This window comes from Myotis myotis, unplaced genomic scaffold (genome assembly GCF_014108235.1).
Source record: "Myotis myotis isolate mMyoMyo1 unplaced genomic scaffold, mMyoMyo1.p scaffold_m19_p_2, whole genome shotgun sequence".
NCBI lineage: Eukaryota > Metazoa > Chordata > Mammalia > Chiroptera > Vespertilionidae > Myotis > Myotis myotis.
In genome coordinates this window covers 43,072,751-43,092,401 of record NW_023416324.1, presented here as the reverse complement: position 1 = coordinate 43,092,401, position 19,651 = coordinate 43,072,751, and the positions used below count along the sequence as shown (strand labels likewise).

Below are 19,651 nucleotides of genomic sequence, written 5' to 3'. Positions count from 1 at the left end.
GAAATGTTTCCTTTTTCATCTTAAATATAGAGAACCTGAAGATTGAGTCAAGTTGTCAAAAACTTGCCCTGGCCGGTTGCTCAGTTGGTTAGAGCGTCATCCTGAAGGTGGGAGGCAGGCGTATCGAGTTGGTGTTACTCCCTATCCCAGTGGCATGGCTGAGGATGGAAGCACTGGTTTCGGCTCCGCTGTAGCTTTTGACAGCACAGCCTCTAGTTCCTCAAGCACACACCGTTGTAATCAATGACACACTGTGCTCTCTGATTTGGGGTAACAGTTCAGAGGTAAGCCACCTTCAAGAATATATTTTTTAAAGGTCATTTCCAATTGAAACCATAAATTGCCAGCATAAGTGCCTAATTTCAGGCCACCTGCATAAGTGGGAGAAGAGGTTTATTGCTAATGTTTATTTATGTAGTACTTACCAGGAGCCAGGCACTATACTAAGAGTTCTACTTGAATTTTGGTCATTATAGTGCTTAGAAACTCCCTTCCCCCACCCTTTCTGAGTGAAGAAACTAAAGCAAGGGGTGCTTACGTAACTTGGACCAGGCCACATGCCCAGAAAGTTAGGGTTCAAACTCAGTGTGATGCCAAGGCTCACCCTCTGGACCACCAGACTGGCTCCTTTGTAAAGCGTCTGTCTGAATGCCCAACATACCTGACATTTAATACATGTGACAGCTATGAATGGGTCCCAGATTTAATAGGACACTGGAAAACCATGTGAAAAGTTGGAGTTTTCGCCCCCCTTTCTATTAGGGGATAAAATGGCTGAAGAAAAAAAACAAAATCAGATGCAGAAGTTAAACTTTTTTTTTCATATATAATAAGACTCCATTTGCTCCTTAAGCAACTAGATTTATTTAAAATCTTAACATCTTGTACATACAAACATTCAGCAGTTTTGCTTTTTCTGGTTTACTTCCCTCCCACGCTAACTCCAATTAGTGATATTACTACAATACAAAAATGGCCCAAATGATGAAGCCAAAAAGATATATGTGGATGAGAGAACTCCTTTCACAAATTCCCATCTTCTCATCATACCTCTTCGCTTGTCAGTATGTTCTAATGCAAAAAGAGTGTTTTTGGCAAGGCAATTACTGATTAGGCATGCAAGCAGAAACAGGACCAGTTATGAGAAGCACTAGTTCTGTCCGTTTCCTGCAGCAAGGACTATCAAGCATCACAATTCCTTTATCAACAGATTTTGAGTAACATGACCTAAAGGGCAATGCGTAAAGACACACAACAACGATGTATTACTTCAAAATGTGTATTTAATGGCCATTCCATCAAAATCAAGCAGAATCACATTTCAAAAGTATATATATATGTATATATTGTTTTAAGGTGCATTTTCAAGTTTTATTGGGCGTCATTTCTTCTTGGATGCCTGAGCTGTTCTTGCAGATACAATTAACGTAGAATGTCCAGAGGTTGATAGCTTTGCATGCATTGAAAGACAGGATCCTAACAATATTGCATATCTTGGATACATTAGAAATTTCAAAAGCCATGTGCAATTTCAGAAAATTTAATACCAATCATGAAACACATTTTCAACATAAAATTTAGGCACTCTAGACTTTGGAATAGCCACAAAATATTCCACCGAGAGTTAATGCACTTTGTGATTATATTTACTCAAAGATATTCTCAATTAAAACCTATATGTATTAAATAACATTTTAAATTAGAAAGGTAATGTTTACATTTTGATAGTCACTTGCAGCATTGTGTTTTAGTTAAATAATGCCAACTACTTCCATTAGTGATGCCCGTACTCATCCTCATGGTGCATTTTTTTTTTTAACAGAAGAACCTAAAACAATCACTTATAAGCATCTCCCCATTTTTTTTCCTGCTAATACCTGAATAAGAATGTCCCTAATCACTCTTAAAGGTATGCTTGCATTTTCTGCTGTAGTTACTTTCTTAAAATGCAAAACTACAGCAAATGGAGGCTCCCTGGAGATCAAGAGGCATTAGCCAAGGAGCCATCACTGATTCCTAGGCTCAGTTTATTTGCTCCGTCACTTTGTGACTATGTACATTGTGTTCCTACAATCTGTGCTGCTAGACTGACCAGTATGGAGCCAAGGGGAAGGATACTTAGATTTGTCACTCCATGTTCCAGAAGGCCAAGGCCACCTGGACCTCGTCTAACTTGAGGCAAAACTTGCTGATCTCTGCAGTGTGATTTTGGGGTTTTCACCCCCGTCTGAAGACCAAGGGGTGGGAATGATACTGAGATGCCATTACCTGAACTTCCCAGACTTGAACATAATTTAGCATTGTTAGAATTCAGAACATGGATGATAATTGTTCCTGTTGAGAATAGGTGCTTTTGCTAGGTCAGCATTTTTGTAACTAAGAAAATAATTCAAAAGCCTTTCAGTGTTTTCAGATTACAGTCTGCAAACTGACTCATCATAATCACCAATGACTAATGTATAAAGATCCATCCCAAGAAATGAGTGTGAGACTTATTTGACTGTAAGTCGTACAGAAGAGAGCACAGTAATTTCCCATAGGAGAAGTTGGTATTTCATCCTGGGGATCACTGGTAAATTAATTACCTGGCTAATGTTTTCTGGCGTACTGGAAGAGACAATTAGCATAAGTAAATCAGGAGTGAGATGACAGTTGCTTAACATTTGTTTCTGTTCACCAGAAGAGATCTGAGGTCCCTGTTAAGCCTCTGTTTGGGTAGGGATGGGGAGAGCAGGGCTGACAGAATGAGTGGTTGTTAACTTCAGTTTCAGCAAATATAATCAGAACCAGTTACTACGAGCTGATGAACATTGATGTTAAATGCAAAGCAGATAAGACTCGTTCGACTTCACCAAGAGGAGACAGATGCTGGGAAGCACTAGGGAGATGACTGTTGATGTGGGAAATCCACGTGAATCTCAGCCGCCTCTCCTGAGCAGAGAGGACGAGACAGTAAGAATCGGTGAAGGTGGGTTTTAGTTGAGGTTGCGTCTCGTCCTCTCATAGCTTCATCTTCCTGGGGGTGCTCTACATCTAGCTTGTGATCAGGACCTGAGGCTCAGGACAGCACGGTTAGGATTACAGCCCCTCTCTGGCGTTTTAGAATGGCCACAGCTTGCTCATGAGTGACACCTTCTAGGGTCTCGCCATTAACAGCTAAAATTTGATCACCGCGCTTCAATCGGCCGTCATCTGCAGCTGCTCCCTACAAATAAGAAACATTCCAGCTTAATCCAGGGCAAAGCAATTCAAATCATATTAATAATACGGTGTGCATATTAAAAGAGTAACTTTAAAAAATTACCAATTAAAGTCATTTCTAGGTAGTGTTTTTAAATTAAGAAACTTAAGAAAAATGTGGGATATGTTATTCCATTAGTAACCTTAACTATGCATTGTTTAAATGACATTCGTAGAAATGTAACAATATTCATATTTTTTTCAATACAAATAGGACCTTATTTCAATATTAAGTGCTAAATGGAATTTGAATGTCCTTTTCATGAATATGTAATACACACATGAAGGCAAAACTGAATCTGGTGTTAGTTTTATTATATGTATAGGGTTCCTACTGCGTTATTAACCTATCAGCATTGTGGTGATCTGTCAAAAATAAGTGTAAAACAGAAATAAGCATAGCCTCTAAATGGGTGAGTTGTACGGTATATGAATTATATCTCAACAAAGCTCTTCTATAAAAACATACACAAAAGTGTAGCATGTCTAAAATTTTGCAATATCATAATTAAAAGCTTCAACTTCATGTATCTTCGATCATCTACATCGGTTTCTAAACGACTGCGTTCTTTATGTACCCAGTCGTGCATGGTTCCTCAAAATGGCACCAAGCAAGTGAAACTTGGGCTTTTTTCCATTCTAAAGCTGAGGATCCAAAAATGCCACGAGAGTACCAGAAACATTTTGGGTGGGTAAGGAAGAAGACCTAGGCTTTTCTCACCGGATGGGGTAACTGAAAATCCTATGAGAAGTCAAGTGCCATAAGGGTCCTTAAATGATGTTGACCTACTAGGGAAGTTAAATCAGGCCCACAGGTGCTTAGAACGTGCCCGACTCATTCAGAAGCTGAGCGAAGAGGCACTAACGTTCCAGAGACCCGTGTCCACCGGAGGTGGAGGTCCTGAGGTAGAGGGTGAATTTTCTAGAATTTCAAAACTGTGAAAAGGGTAGAGTTCCTGAAAAAAGCTGTAATAAAGAATACTCAAAACCAGGCTTTTACTGGGGGCGGGGGGGGGGGGAGATTCCAAAATTAAATAGCTTGCAACTTCATTAAAATATTTTTTTTTCCCTTTATTCAGAAGTGTGTTAACTGTACTAAAGTCAGGATTAAACAAGTAACTCTCATGAATAGAATCGGAATTATTGGCTAACTGGACTTTATTAAATTTTACACTCTGAGATTTAAAGGCTTCAGTAAACCTCAGCGATTTGCGTAATTCGTTTTTTTGAAGGCATGTTAAGCTCTTCAAGTTTTCATTTTCAGAAAGGCAAAAAAGGATGACTTTTCAGCTTTCTAGGATTTGTACTATTTCAGATATTGCTATGCTTACGTGAGAATTCCTACTGACCTGCATCTCCTCTCCTACACTGTCAAGGTGGCATTTGGGGACTAAGCAGAGCAGAAAGAAAGAAATGGCTCGCAGACAGACCGCCATCTGGTTCGGAAATGAGGCTTTTGCCCACTCGCTGTGTCCCAGCTTGCTCACTCAGCCTTCCCTGCGCTGTAAACAGGCATCCGCTAGCTACCTTTCACCTGTTCTAAGGATTAAACGTATGGCACACGATATTTACTCACTCCCGTGATGATCAAACTCCTCTTTTATTTCACAGGCTCTGAAAAACTGCCCCCTAAATTTTCAAGGCTGTTGAAGCTGTTAGGTCCATGGTTTTGTTTTGTTTGTTTTTGTTTTGCTTATGGTAAAATCTGGATGCTGAAGGGACTAGGACCTAAAGTTGGCTTTGATTCTGAAGTTTCCAACCAAACATCTGAAAGACAATGGGAGGTCCGGACACCCTCTTAATCAGATTGACTTGGTCTTGCAAATTGCATGTACTCAAGTGCCTGTGATGCTTCATATTTCCAGAGTGGAAAGAGATCTTGATGGGCCAAATTAATTTCTTAGTTGAGTGAGAAATATTAAATGAGGCTTAGGACACCAAAAAAGTCACATAAAAATCCACACCCAAGTCCTGGCCAGGTAGCTCAGTTGTTTAGAGCATCATCCTGATACACCAAGGTTGCGGGTTTGATCCCAGGTCAGCGCACATACAAGAAGCAACCAATGAATGAATAAATAAGTGGGACAACAAATTGATATTTTTTCCTCTCTCAATTAAAAAAAAAAAAGCCCCGGCCAGTGTGCTAAATGGTTAGAGTGTTGTCCTGTGTATGGAAGGGTCAAGGGCTGGATTCCCTATCAGGCCACATATCCAAGTTTCAGGTTCTATCCCCAGATGGGGTGTGTGCAAGAGGCAACTGATCAGTGTTTCTCTCTCCCTCCCTCTCTCTCCCTTCCTCTCTACCCCTTCCTCTCTGTCTCTAGAATCAATGAAAAAAACATACAAAAAACATATCTTCAGGTAAGGATAAAAAAAAACTCCACACTCTGTGGACATCTAAGATCCAGAAACCTAAAAAGACAAGCATTTTTGAGAATACAGTGGGGCCTTGACTTATGAGTTTAATTCGTTCCGAGACCGAGCTCGTTAAGGAGCTCGTTAACTCAAATTACTCTATCCACTCAATGCAAAAAATCTGCGGAGAGACAGCTGGTATCTCAAAAAACTCGTTAGTCGGGACACTCTTAAGTCAAGGCCCCACTGTATATGTTTGGTATTAAAATACACAGGAAGCATATAGGTATAGTTTCTAGATATTAAAAATTCCTATGGGGAAATGTTTAGCTTCGTATCAGAATTTGTTTTAGAAAGACTTTACTATTTAAAAGAAAAATTCCTTTGCCAGTTTTTGGCTTATTGATTCTTTTCAGAAAACTTTTAAATTTGGATATATTGGCGCACTTTGACACATAAAAAAAAGAAAGAAAGAAAAAGTCATCAAATGAAATCTTATAGAAAACTCTATGGAACAATCTTAACCATAATAACTTGCATTGGAATATTTTTTTATTGAGGCTGACTCAACTCAGTAGGCCATTAGCTAGGGCTTTAGAACCTTTTCTTTTATAGTTCAGAGCTTTTAACTTTCAGGTATGCCTCACTTTACAAAAAAGGTCCACTCCTTAAAAAACAAAACATACCAATGATATTCAATATTTACTCTATGCTACGACTTACCTAAGTGCTTCCTAAATGAGCACTTTCAGTGGGACTTTAAAAGAGCATTTTGTGTGAGCTTCAGCCCATTCATTATTCCCGCTCCTCTGTCCCACTGTGATTTGAGGGTTGCTTCTTTTCAAAAACCCACCAGCCGTGCCTGGTCATTTCACTCTTGGCTGTATGTTCTGGTGAATGACCCGACAAAAGCTGCCTGGCTCCGGCCCCACCAGTCTATGTGCCTGTGTAGACAGGTGCGGCTGGTGCAGTCTGCTGAACCCTGGGCCTCGGGTCAAAAGCCCTTAGAAGGTAAGCAGTCCTCTCTCTGGACCGCAGCTGACCTCCCTACAGTTATGAAGTGAGTGGTGATGACAACATTCTGGAGGGGCCTTTTGGAGGCACAGGCACAACTTGCTAAAAGGCGAGGGCTCACCTTGCAGCCTTTCCTCTACCCGTACCTCCATCACTGACTCCCTTAAAGGCAAAGTATAATAATGCCCCAAAGGAATAATCATTGCAACTACCTAAGGTGGTATTTGCAGGTGGTTCATCCACCTTGGGAAGGATCAGACCAAGGCAACCCTGTTATCTAGAATGTTTCTAATTTGCCTTCCCCCTACCCTTTGGCCTGTCACCAAGTCAACAGATGTATGTTTAGGAATAACATGCCTTCTTAATAGGCACCTTAGCAAGATGGGAACAGGTGAGTACATGTGTAGCTGCCTAATGGGTCTCAGAAGCAAGTGCCAAATGACTTATGGATTAGGTCAGGTCATAGGCCCAATTAACAGGGGATAAGATATGCACAGGAAAGAGTGGGCTGTAGTGAGTGTATAGTATAGCTTTCTAGAAAGGGAAAGTACCAACTTTTTTTTAAGATCTTTATTTCTTTAGGGAAGTAAAGCTAAAGGGGACAATCGGATCAATTAATATGTAAACAAATGACTGTGATAAAAATCAATGAGAAAATTGCAATATCAATAGTGAATACTTTTCAAAGCTCTTCAAAGTTTATAATAAAATGAAATTCCGACTTTAAAAATCCTAGTGAAGTTAAAAAGAACTTATCTAAGAGCCTTCTGAAGCATGCACCCGTGACCTGTGTATTCAGTAGGATGCATTGGAATATCTAATCCCTGAAAAACAGGATCTAACTTCCTGGGCTGGTTCTGCAAGTAAGTACCTGGCAGAGCATTGTAAGAGAGAAACCACCTTACGCTCAAGTGTCCTGAGGTTTTTGGTGATGGGCAGCCATTAATGTTGCACTGATCCGAGGCTTGTACAAAGCTTTATGCCATGTGTCCCTCTTGTGTCTGCTACCTTTTCTTTTTTTTTCTTTCCTGCTACCTTTTCTTAAAGGAGAACACATCTTTGTTCTAGCCCACAGCAATACCAAGATCAGCTTCCAAAGATCATGGTACTGCTCCTGATATTGTGTTGCTGAAAGAAGACGATCATTAAAAACTACCAGCATCTACTTTTGTTATAGAGTCCAAAGAAAATTACATTTCTGTGACTCCACTATTATAAAAGAACTCTTCTTTCACTAGTGTGGTACAGGAATTTCCTATGAGATTAAAATGAAATAAACATACATGTACATATCCAGGTATAGCCCAAAATAAACCAAAGCACTTAAAAAAAATCTCACCTAGGTTTGATTAAAAAAAAATAAGTACAGTAAAAAAGGAAAAAATACCTTTGCAAATATAGTCTTGACATAAATTGGCAGGTCTCCATGGGGACTTCCATAACCCCCTACAATACTAAACCCCAATCCTTCAGAGCCTTTCTCCAAAGTAATAATCTTAGGTGGAGGTGTTCTGAAAACACAATGCATGCTGTTTAATTGAAGAATAGATATTGAAAAGGAATTTCATTTTCATGGAAGAACACAGATTTGAGAGAGACTTTCATACTGCGAAACTATTAAGATCAAATTAAACTCTGAGAGAGCAATCTAGAAACATTTAAAAAAATTTCCCATATCATGCTGGACTAATGACCAACGGGCTTGATGTTTTAGGGGTTTCTCTTTCATATAACCCACTGTCTTTTATTTACAAATAAAGTCATGATCCTGAAATGGTCAAAGCATCCTTCTCTATGCTTAGTTTTAAACTCTTAAGTTGACTGTTTAAACCTGATTGGAGCCCTGGCCAGCGTGGCTCAGTTGGTTGGGTGTTGTCCTGTGCACTGAAAGGTTGCAGTTTGATTCTGGTCAGGACATTTGCCCGGGTTGTGGGCTTGACCCCAGTTAGGGGGCGTGTAAGAGGCAGCCAATTGATATTTTGCTCTCACATTGATGTTTCTCTATCTCCCTCTCCCTTCCTCTCTTTAAAAAAATCAGTAAAGAGATTTTTAAGAAAACTGAACGGAACTGTCTTTACATCCTTAAAGAATGTGCATGGGGCAAAGCCTTAGCTTAGTGCAGACTGCCAGTCTGCGGGTGGACTTGTGTCCTGAGCAGGTGATGGCGGCCTGATAACTTAGTAAAGGAAACTGCTGTTCTTTTCCTGCCTGAACACCCTCACGCACCTGCTCCACCACTTCCATCTAAGGTGGGCAGTCATTCTTCAAAAGCCACCTCCACCGTGGAGCTTCCATGACTCCCTTGGGAGAGTTAGCCACTCCTTCTTGGTGCTCCCTTTGCACTCGGCCCAGATTTCCATGATGGCCCTTGTTATAGTGTATTGTGATTACTTAACCCTCTTTCTCCCCTACCAGACCATGAACTCCTGAAGTATTAGTCATCTGAGAATTCCTAGCACCACGCACTGTGCCTATCGCAAACTCAGGATCATGACTGTGTCAACGAGAACTGAAATCCAGAGGGGCAGAGAGAAACCAAGGTAGAGCAACATGGATAACGGCAATGTGTTTCCAATGTATCATTTAGATTTTCAAAGCTTCGTCCAGTGTGGAAGTCATCTCTCTCAGAAACAACATGGCTAAACATTACATTACCTATGTGAGCTCAAGGAGTTCCATCTAAGCTTAACTCATACCAGCCTCTTATTCCCAAATGTGGTTGTCCACAGGGTAAACACCTGAAGGAACTCCGGTATCGCAGACCCTGTTGTCCTATTTGCAGAAGGAGGCTCATATCTGTATCCTGGCAGCACCACTTGTTTTGTGGCAGAGCCAGGTGGTGTAAACTCAGCCATTCACACAGTTAGAAAAATTTGCAAAACTGGGATACAAGCAACCCTTGAATATGCTGTTCTGTCTGACTAGAGTATTCTCCCCTCTGCCCCTTCCCAATTTTGCCTGGCTTATTTTAGGCTTGATTTTCAGCTGGTTCACACTGATACCAATTGTTTGTTGAAGTTCTTATTGGTTGTGTATAGCAGGCATCCATAGTAATTGCTGAATGTGTATACCATATACATTGTTGACTGTTTTGAATGCAATTCCTGCTTTTTCCAATTACTATAAAAAACTCAGCTTTAGCATTAGTGCCTCCAAGTACACTCCCTAATTGAGTTGTGCTCCTCTTCCATGGGTTTACAGGACCCTGGGCTTACTTATCTCTCCCAATGAATTTAGCTCTCCACTTATCAACTCTTTTATAACCACAGATTTATGGTTCTCTGGCAGTTCCTTGAGGACTGGGGCAATGCCTTCACCTATGTTTCTAAGTTTGAATCCTTGGGACCCAGCACTTGTACAGTGTCGAACCTTAGTAAGGCACTCAATAAATATCTGATGAAATAATGATGAATTATCCCCTACGGCTGAATGGTAATGACGTCATGAATAAGGCTCTACCTTTCATCACTTGGTGGCTTAATAAGTACTCTCATAATGACTCACTGGCTAGACATGAACTTGATTTGTTTCCTCTTTCAAACACAAGCCCCCATTTCCAAGAATATTGAAATGGCAACCTAGATGTCTAAAGCCATTGTTTTAGAACTAGCCCCTGGGGGCCACCAAATCATTAGAGACCTTCCTAATCCCCTCTATTGCCAGTTAGAGACCTATTTCAGGGGGAGAGGGAGGAATGCGTTCCACTTCTCAACTGGCAACATCCGATGGACTTTGCCTCCATTTATCTCACATTTTCAATTAGTTATAATTTTTCATCTAGAATACTAGTAAAAAAATCTCTGAATGTTAACAGTGGTTGGATTATAAGTGATTTAAATTCTCTTAAGCTAGTGGTTCTCAACTTGTCAGGAGCTGTGCAGCTGTGGAATAAAAAAAAAAAATATTGTCTGGCTGGTATGGCTCAGTGGTTGAGTGTCAACCTGTGAACCAGGAGGTCATGGTTCAATTCCTGGTCAGAGCAAATGCCTGATTTGGGGGCTTGAGCCCAGTAGGGAGAATGCAGGAGGCAGTCAATCAATGAGTCTCATCATTGATGTTTCTCTTTCTCCCTCTCACTTCCTTTCTGAAATCAACACACATTTTTTTAAAATGGGTATCAAAAACTGCTAAATGTATACTACTCTTCCTACAAGGGTCCTGATTTTTTTTTTTTAAAGAAAGGGCCATTTTTAACTTGAAAATATTATACTTTCATGTATTTGTCATATTTTAAAAGCATGCATTTATTACTCTCATAATGAGAACATAGTAAAATGAACTTAGTGTAATATTCTTTCCTCAAGAAAAACAAATCCAAAAGTGTCATTTAAGTTGATAAAATATCAGGAAAAAGTCGAAATGGCTGCGATCACCAGATCTTTCCAATAAACCATTCAGATCAGTCAACAAACATTTGTTGAGCACTTACTGGTGACCAGGCAGTGCTGGTACTCAGAGGACTAACTTTAGGCAGCATTTCTTGAAGTGCGGGTCCTCTGCTTCTGTAGCCCACTGCAGACCACCCCCTCAGAATCTCTGAGAATGGGGCCAGCAAAATTAGCATTTTAAAATATGCTCTTTAGATTATTTTTATGCACATTCTAGTTTGAGAAACACTGCCTTAATGAGCAGCTTTCATGGTAATGACTTGTTTTAATGAAGGATGCCAGCAAGTGTTACAAGATTTTGCTTAGAAAACTGAGGAAACCTGATTCCTTGCATAAGCAAGCAGAGTGCACCTGGGCTGTGAATCTGTGGTTTCTTGGGGGAGAAGGCGTAGGCACATGTCAAAGTGACCAGACGCAGGAAGCCCTGCACCAACAGTCTGTTAAGAACTTATCCAGTGGAACAAAGCTCTGTGAGAAATAAGGAGACCCTGTGCTCTCCTGGAAACTGTCTACAGATTAGAAAAGTAGTGTGTACTTCCCCCTCCTCTTCTCCAGGAAGTCTGCTCTACATTAACCTGGAAAAGGTCTCACTGAGCACTGCCCACACACATAATAGGCACTTTGCCTCTAGAACACTTACTCTGTGTCTTCTGGGTGGTGGTCAGCAGTGGGTGAACCAAGGTGGTAGCCAGTAGACAAGTTTTCAAGCTGAGTTGCTATGGCGCTTATATTGGTATCTGCTACAACCTGGGGGAAAAGTCAGAACAAGACAAACCATTATAAGTCAGGGGAGAATTAGAGAAACCATAGTATATCCAATGGTCAGTTCTCATCCCTCATCTTATTCAACCTATCTGCAGCATTTGACACAGTGACTGACTCTCTCTCAAACTAGTTTCTTCATTTGGCTTCCATGACACCGCACTAGTCAAGTTTCCTTTCGACCTTCTGGCCATTTCGTCCTGTCTCCCAAACCTCTAACTCTGAGCGCCACAGGGCTCATCTGTCACTTCATATTTGAATGTGTGAGCAGGAAGTCTGTCTGCTTGGTTTACTACTGTATCTCTGTATTTTACTTGTATTTCCAGTTTGGTCCTGAGAGAGTCAGTGCAGCTTCCACTTACTCCTGTAATCCATTACAACTGTATCTCTATTATGAAAAACTATCCAGTGTATATTAGGTGTTTGATTTATATTTGGTGATTGAAAGAAAGAATGAATATCTCCATGACTTGCCTTTAAAATCTTTTTATTGATTGATTTTAGAGAGAGGAAAAGAGAAGAGAGAAAGAGAAAGGGAAACATTGATTTTTTGTTTCACTTATTTATGCATTCATTGGTTGATTCTTGTATGTGCCCTTACTGGGAAATCAAACCCACAACCTTGGACAATGCTCTACCCAACTGACCTACTTGGCCAGGGTCTGATTTGCCTTTTAGATGGTCCCAAACGTATAATAGAACAACATTTAAACATTCACCTTGTATTTCTACCCTGCAAAAAACATTCCAAAGCATTCAGAAGAAATATGGTATAGCTCTGACAGCCCATGCTAGGACACAGAAAGGAGTTCTGCTGTTCAGTTTCTCCCACTTAAATGATGCTGTGCCTGAGTTCCAGCTTCCTCATCTGTCAGGTGGAAATCATAAAAGCCAGCGTTGTCTCTTAGCCTGAAGTTGTCTTCACCTCAGAGTTATCAGAGCTTCTTTCTCAAGAACTCCTGGGCTACCCCTGCTTCTGATCAATAGTTCTTCCAAGTTATCATTCTCAGTGCACAAAGAAGGACAGTGAAGGGACTGATCCAGTGATGGCGAACCTTTTGAGCTCGGCGTGTCAGCATTTGGAAAAACCCTAACTTAACTCTGGTGCCGTGTCACATATAGAAATTTTTTGATATTTGCAACCATAGTAAAACAAAGACTTATATTTTTGATATTTATTTTATATATTTAAATGCCATTTAACAAAGAAAAATCAACCAAAAAAATGAGTTCGCGTGTCACCTCTGACACGCACGCATGTCATAGGTTCGCCATCACTGGACTAAGCAGTGCAAAGGTGCTTGATTTGATTGCAGTTTCATAATAAACCAACAGAGGGCGCGGCTGCCTGTATGCTTGGTTGTATCTGTTAATATTTAGCAGGAAAGCAAGTGACAGGGCAGCCCCGGCCTCAGCCCCGGCTGGATCGGAACACATTTTGGGTGAAGGATCCTACTCTGGGGGAAAACACTGCTAAGCGCAAGTTACAGGATCTTCTGGAATGCCATCATATAAAGAATGACTAAATGAACTGGGGGAGTATTTAGAATAAGAGACAAAGAGGAAATGACAGATTCTCCCTCCTCACGACAGCCCCTCCACTGACCACCACAGCAAGTGTTTTGAAGTTGCCTTTGCACGTGACCTCTGTAATCTTGCCTACTCTTAGCCTACACCATCTTCATAAACCCACTCCATTCCAGCTTCCATCCCCAACACCTGGCCCAAATGTCCATGGCCCGCCTCTCTGGCTTTGTCCACTTTTCTAAGTCTTTGCTCTATACTCACCCCTTCTGGCTCAGTCCTGGACCCACTTCCCACTTGCACACTCAGGGTCTAGGTGACAGCCTACACATTCCTATAGCTTTAAATGTTAACAACATGCTGACAATTCCCAGCCTAGTTGTTATAGCCAACTGTCAACTTAACATCTGCATTTTAATATCTCAGGGGCTTATTAAAATGAACAATTAATAAGCCCTTCAGATATTAAAATGCACACAACCAAATCCAAACTCTTGATCCAACAGCAGAATCCCTTCAATTTATTTTTCCTCTAGTTTTCTACCTTTTAGTAAATGGCACCTCTAGCTGACTACTTAGAAATGCACTAGTTGTAATATTGAAAATACTTGATTGCTGGCTGGTGACTGTCCAAATGGAAAGGAAGCCAGGATGCTAACCATAGTGGTGCTGCTCTCTGAGTACCAGCCTGATAGCTCCCTCTCTCACCAGCCACATGTGATCCTTCACCAAGTCCTCTGCAGTCTATCTCCAAAATACATATCAAATCTGTTTAGTTTTCATCTCTATGGTGACCATCTTAATTCAACTCATCATCAGCTGGATCTCCTTGTAACCTTTTAACTGGAATCCCCACTCATCCCCTTCAAATCTCTCTAACACACAATAGCCATTTATCTCTTTAAATATAAAGTAGATAATGCCACTCCTCTGCTTAACACCTTCCAGTGGTCTTAGTACTTGGAATAAAATTTACACTCCCTAATTATACACACAAAGGTCCTTCCCTTGCCTACCTGTCTAATCCCATCTATCTTCTTCCTCTCCACCCTAAATTCCACAGTTCTCTGGAATCCACTGCCCCCTCATCCTCCCATTCCTCCCCCGCAAACCAGCCAACCTGGCGTCAGCTTTGAAGTCACTTCCCTTACATGAGCCTTCTCTGGCTACCCATGTTTACATTACTTTCTTTTCTTTTCCTCTCCACAGGACTCTCGAAGTAATCCTTACAAATTGTGTATTTGTGTGACTATCATTACCATCCGATCACAGGATTCATGAAGATAAGGGCTGCTCCTCAATGTTCCTGTGCCTGGCACATAATTACCTAGTGAGTATTTGTGGAGTGAATGAGTGAATCTAAAACCTTCCTAAGGAGTAGGGATTATGACACTCAATTTTCGGAATTTCCACAATACAGAGTGAGACTGATAGAGGTTACAAGGAGATTGGTTTTAGGTCCTTTTAAGAAGGAAAAAGTAAATAATTAAGGTGTTACACAATGGAATGGCACATAAACACCCCACAAAGCAAGCACTCAAGACACAAAACCAATCAGTTTGGGGTGTGGTGAAGGGGACTCCTAGACTTGGAGAGAATCTGGACACGTACTTTCAGCTGACCCAGAAACAGGCCATGTGTTGTGGGGTGGATGAAGATCTCCATGGCAAGCTGTTCGTGTCTTTACTCGCCTAGTCTATATATAACAGCACCACTATCAAGCCGAGCTCTTACTTTATGCTGAGCATGCTTCTGAGTCCCTACCGGTGGGTGCCATGACTGTTCCCATACTACAGGCAGAAACACCTGGAGCAGGGAGGTTAAGTGACTTTCCAACATGAGTTAAGGAGTGGAGGCTGAATTCAAATCCATGTCATTTTACTCTAGAATCTAGTGCTTTTAGTCATGTGCAGTGTGAGGCAAATCACCTGGTGTGAGAGGACAGACTTCACTTTCTTTATTTTTAAATTTTATTTTTTCTCTTTTGTTGTTATTGTTTATTTATTTCTTAAGAGGGCACAGACTTCATAGTGTAGACATGGAACGAGGGGAGGGGAGGGAAAGAGGGGCAGAGAGATAGTCCAACAGCAGGCGCAAATAGAGCAGGCAGTCATCATGGCCCGTGCTTGGCAGCAGGCAGGAAAACATCACCACATTCCCCTATAGTATACCACACAGAGAGGGCTTGGGTGTGGGAGACAGACACCCCACAGATGTTCTAGAAGAAAGCCTTTTAACTTTTACCGAGAAAAATACTTTCAAGAGTTCATGAAATCAGCCATACAAATTATGAAACCAAAGTGATAGTTCATTTGGGTAAAAAAATGTTGCTTATTTTTTAAAAATCTAGCTAGAAAAATGTGAAAACACTTGTACAACATCATCTTGCAGAAAAAAAATCACATTCCTCCAAAACATCAAGGCCTCTAGCTCACCCCAGAGCCCTGAAATAAAAAGGGCTTCCCAACCACTTATAATATTAAATCCGAGATCCACCTAGGACCCTAGGAGCTGCCCAGGTTCATGCCTATTTTGTAGGAGTCGAACCCAAAGGGCTGAGTGGGCAACGAGAAGGATTTTCATCAACAGCTAGGTCTTTTGTAGGAAGATAAGGAGAGCACAAACCTGTTACCCGCAAATGACTTTGTAGCCCCAAGGCATTGTTGGTCTCCCAAGTTGATTTGCCTTCCCAGGGATTAATTCATGAAAGGGGAAAATCTCATTTCTAAGTCTTTCTGATTTGCCTTCCCAGGGATTAACTCGTGAAAGGGAATAATCTGATCTCGGAAGGGCGTATATGTTCAGCTGGATACAAGTTCAAGGAGATGTGGTCTATGAGTATTGGCTCAGCCCTGCGTCTGAAGTGCTTGCTCTTGCCCCACCAACACCTGGGACTGAACAGCATGGAGGTAAGGCTAGGGGAGATATATTTGTGTTTTGAAGTAGGGGAAGGCAGACAGGCTAATGAAAAACTTATTTTTTTTGAAAAAAATAAAAAATAAAAAGGATATCTTGAATTCCTGGGTACAAACTTCTGTGGTAGATTGAGAGGATAGAGATGGGAGCAGAGGAAACCAAGGGAAAACAAATGTGTTCCCTGCCCTCCAAAAACAGGCTTGCGATTGATGCCATCTACTGTGGGGGGCAGATGCCGTTCAAAGTGGAGAGAGGAGCGGGGAAGACTAGGAAACCCGGGGTAAGGCAGGGAGGCTTGGAGGTCCTTAGATGATGGGTATTAGGTCTGCACAACTTGAATGTGTGGTCCAAGAGCTGTGGTGTCTGGAGGAGACCTTGGGCCCAGCTAGGGCCAGCTCCAACTCTGTTTTTAAAAAAGATATTTTTATTGATTTCCGAGAGGAAGGGAAAGAGAGAGAAACATCAATGATGAGAGAGAATCATTGATCAGCTGCCTCCTGAACCGTCCACATGGGGGATCGAGCCTGCAACCCAGGCATGTGCCCTGACCAGGAATCAAACCTTGACCTCCTGGTTCATAGATTGATGTTCAACCACTGAGCCATCCTGGCTGTGCCAATTTTTTTTTTAACTTAAAAAATAAATGTTTTTATACATTTTAGAGAGAGAAGAAGGGAGAGGGAAAGAGATAAAAACACTGATTGGCTGCCTCCTACATGCCCCCTACTGGGGATCAAGCTCGCAACCTGCAACCCGGGCATGTGCCCTGATCGGGAATTCAACTGGAGACCTTTTGGTGCATGGGACGACAACCAATCAACTGAGCCACACTGGCCAGGGCACTAGCTCCAACTCTTAAGACTGGCAGCCTGTGGTCTGGCTTTTTGCAGAGCAGCAACCCATGTTCCTCTCATCCCTCATCTCTGGGGACCTGGAGATGTGGCAAGTATCTATCTGCCTTACTTCCCATTCGCCCTGCAGAACCATTCACTGGTTCAAAACCTCTGGGTCTTTTAAGTTCCTCCTATTGTTGCACATACCGCTACTACAGACATCTTGAAAGTGGTTCTGGAAGGAAGGTCACTAGATATGGAACTGCTGGGTGACACACCCTAAATTGAACAGATCTTCCTAAGTTACCAGTTTAAAGTTTCACCAGGCATTTAATGAAAGTACTTTGTTTTCTTACATCCTCCCCAAACTTGTTATGATCAAAACTTTAATAAGTGTCTACCTGAGGCGGCTGACCTGAAGGAGGAGGAGGCAATCCCTTCACCCGAGGAGAGGGAGGCGACTGATCTGAAGGAGGAAATCCCTTCATCTGAGGAGAGGGAGGCAGCTGACCTGAAGGAGGAGGAGGCAATCCCTTCACCCAAGAAGAGGGAGGCGACTGATCTGAAGGAGGAAATCCCTTCATCTGAGGAGAGGGAGGCAGCGGACCTGGAGGAGGAGAAGGCAATCCCTATACCTGAGAAGGTGACTTGTGAAAGGAAAGAGGAGGAAGCCACCTTACCAGAGGAGGGGGAGACTTGTGAAATGAAAGATGGGGAAGAAGCCTTATCCGCTGAGCCAGAGGAACATACAGAGACCTTTGAATTAGTGGAAGAGGAAGAACCAATAAGCATGTTTCCCCCTCAGACTGTAATTCATCTTTACTTTGCGTTCCCCCCTCCAACTGCACCCACCCTTCACTCGGTGTTCCCCCCTCCAACTGCACCCACCCCTCACTCTGTGTTCCCCCCTCCAACTGCACCCACCCCTCACTCTGTGTTCCCCCCTCCAACTGCACCCACCCCTCACTCTGTGTTCCCCCCTCCAACTGCACCCACCCCTCATTCTGTGTTTCCCCCTCCAAGAGGGTTTTCCCATCAAGATTAATTTCCTTCTTAAATTGTCTCCTCCTTAAACTGCTTTACTGTGGGGAGGTATTTATTCAAATACTCTCTCTCATGCCTTGGCTCCTTGTGGCGTTTGATAATTTAGGTTATAAGCAAAACTAAATCCAGTCAGAACTGTATTTCTATGTTAGAACAATGTATGTTCAATAAACTTCTAATCCAGCCGTGGGCAAACTATGGCCCGAGGGCCGGATCCGGCCCATTTGAAATGAATAAAACTATTGAAAAAAAAGACCGTACCCTTTTATGTAATGATGTTTACTTTGAATTTATATTAGTTCACACAAACACTCCATCCATGCTTTTGTTCCGGCCCTCCGGTCCAGTTTAAGAACCCATTGTGGCCCTCGAGTCAAAAAGTTTGCCCACCCCTGTTAATCTATACTAATAATAGCCTAGGTGGCGTCACGCCCTCACGTCATCACAAGATGGCTGCGCACAGTGGAGGTGAGGCCTGGCAGCTGCTCCACACAATGAAGCTTGGGGGTCCCGCGGCTCTGTGCAGTGCAGAGGAGGCCAGTCCCAGTGTCTCTGCCACCTTGCACGGAGGAAGCAGGTCCCAGCAGAGGAGGTGGGTTGTGGCAAGGGAGGGCAGTTGTGGGCAATCAGGCCCCGGCAAGGGAGGGCAATTGGGGGCCATTAGACCTTGGCAGGGGATGGCAGTTGGGGCGATCAGGCCCCGGCAGGGGAGGGCAGTTAGGCGTCAATCAGGCTGGCAGGGGAGTGGTTAGGGGGCTATCAGGCTGGCAGGCAGAAGCGGTTAGGGGCAATCAGGCAGGCAGGAAGGCAAGCGATTAGGAGCCAGCAGTCCCGATTGTGAGAGGGATGTCCGACTGCCGGTTTAGGCATGATCCGGGCCTAAACTGGCAGTTGGACATCCTCTGAGGGGTCCCAGAATGAAAGGGTGCAGGCCGGGCTGAGGGATACCCCCCCCACCCCCCCCACCCCCCGTGCAAGAAATTCATGCACCGGGCCTCTAGTTGAGTAATAAAGCACAGGTCTTTATTGCACAAATTCTAGAACGAGTATCTTTTTTAAAAAATAGGTTTGGGGGATTATGTTTTGGAGAATCAAGAAGTCAAAATATTTTCCAGATAACTACAATATTATAATGCACAAAAGCTTGAGATCCTTGCTTAGAACTTTTCCAGAGCTGCTGATCCTGTAAAGGAATATGATTAACGCTTAGATTTGTTAGGACTCAAATCTCGCAGTACAAAATACAAAGTTAGCACTCAGACCCAGCATGGATCCAGAGTGCAGGTATGCTGAGAAAAGACAGGAAGGCTGTCCAGGTAAGGTGATTTCCTGAGAAAGCTGGCATCTTAAGATAGGGGTGCATCACAGAAGAACAGTTAAGAAAGGCTTGCCTGGCCCTGGCTGGGTAGCTCAGTTGGTTAGAGCACAGCCCAATATGCCAAGGTTGTGGGTTTGATCCCTGGTCAGGGCACATACAAGAATCAACCAAGGAATGCACAAGTGGAACAACATATCAATGTTTCTCTTTCTCTCTCCCTCCCTCTCCTCTGTCTCTAAAAAAATCAATCAATCAAT

The 19,651-nt window shown here is 42.5% G+C and overlaps 1 protein-coding gene across 7 annotated transcripts in view; it reads right to left on the bottom strand.

Annotated features, from left to right (window-relative positions):
- Positions 1 to 1,263: 1,263 nt before the first annotated feature.
- The window catches only part of PATJ (PATJ crumbs cell polarity complex component), a 309,148-nt gene continuing 290,760 nt past the window's right edge, over positions 1,264 to 19,651 (bottom strand). For 6 of the 7 annotated variants that reach the window (XM_036352882.1, XM_036352886.1, XM_036352885.1 and 3 more), the window contains 3 exons: positions 11,638 to 11,744; positions 7,997 to 8,120; positions 1,264 to 3,205 (listed from right to left, as the gene is read on the bottom strand). In XM_036352882.1, the coding sequence (XP_036208775.1) occupies positions 3,059 to 3,205; positions 7,997 to 8,120; positions 11,638 to 11,744 (378 nt within the window). In that variant the 3' untranslated portion in view covers positions 1,264 to 3,058. The remainder of the gene's footprint in view (positions 3,206 to 7,996; positions 8,121 to 11,637; positions 11,745 to 19,651) is intronic. The other variant, XM_036352888.1, reaches the window with a different exon arrangement.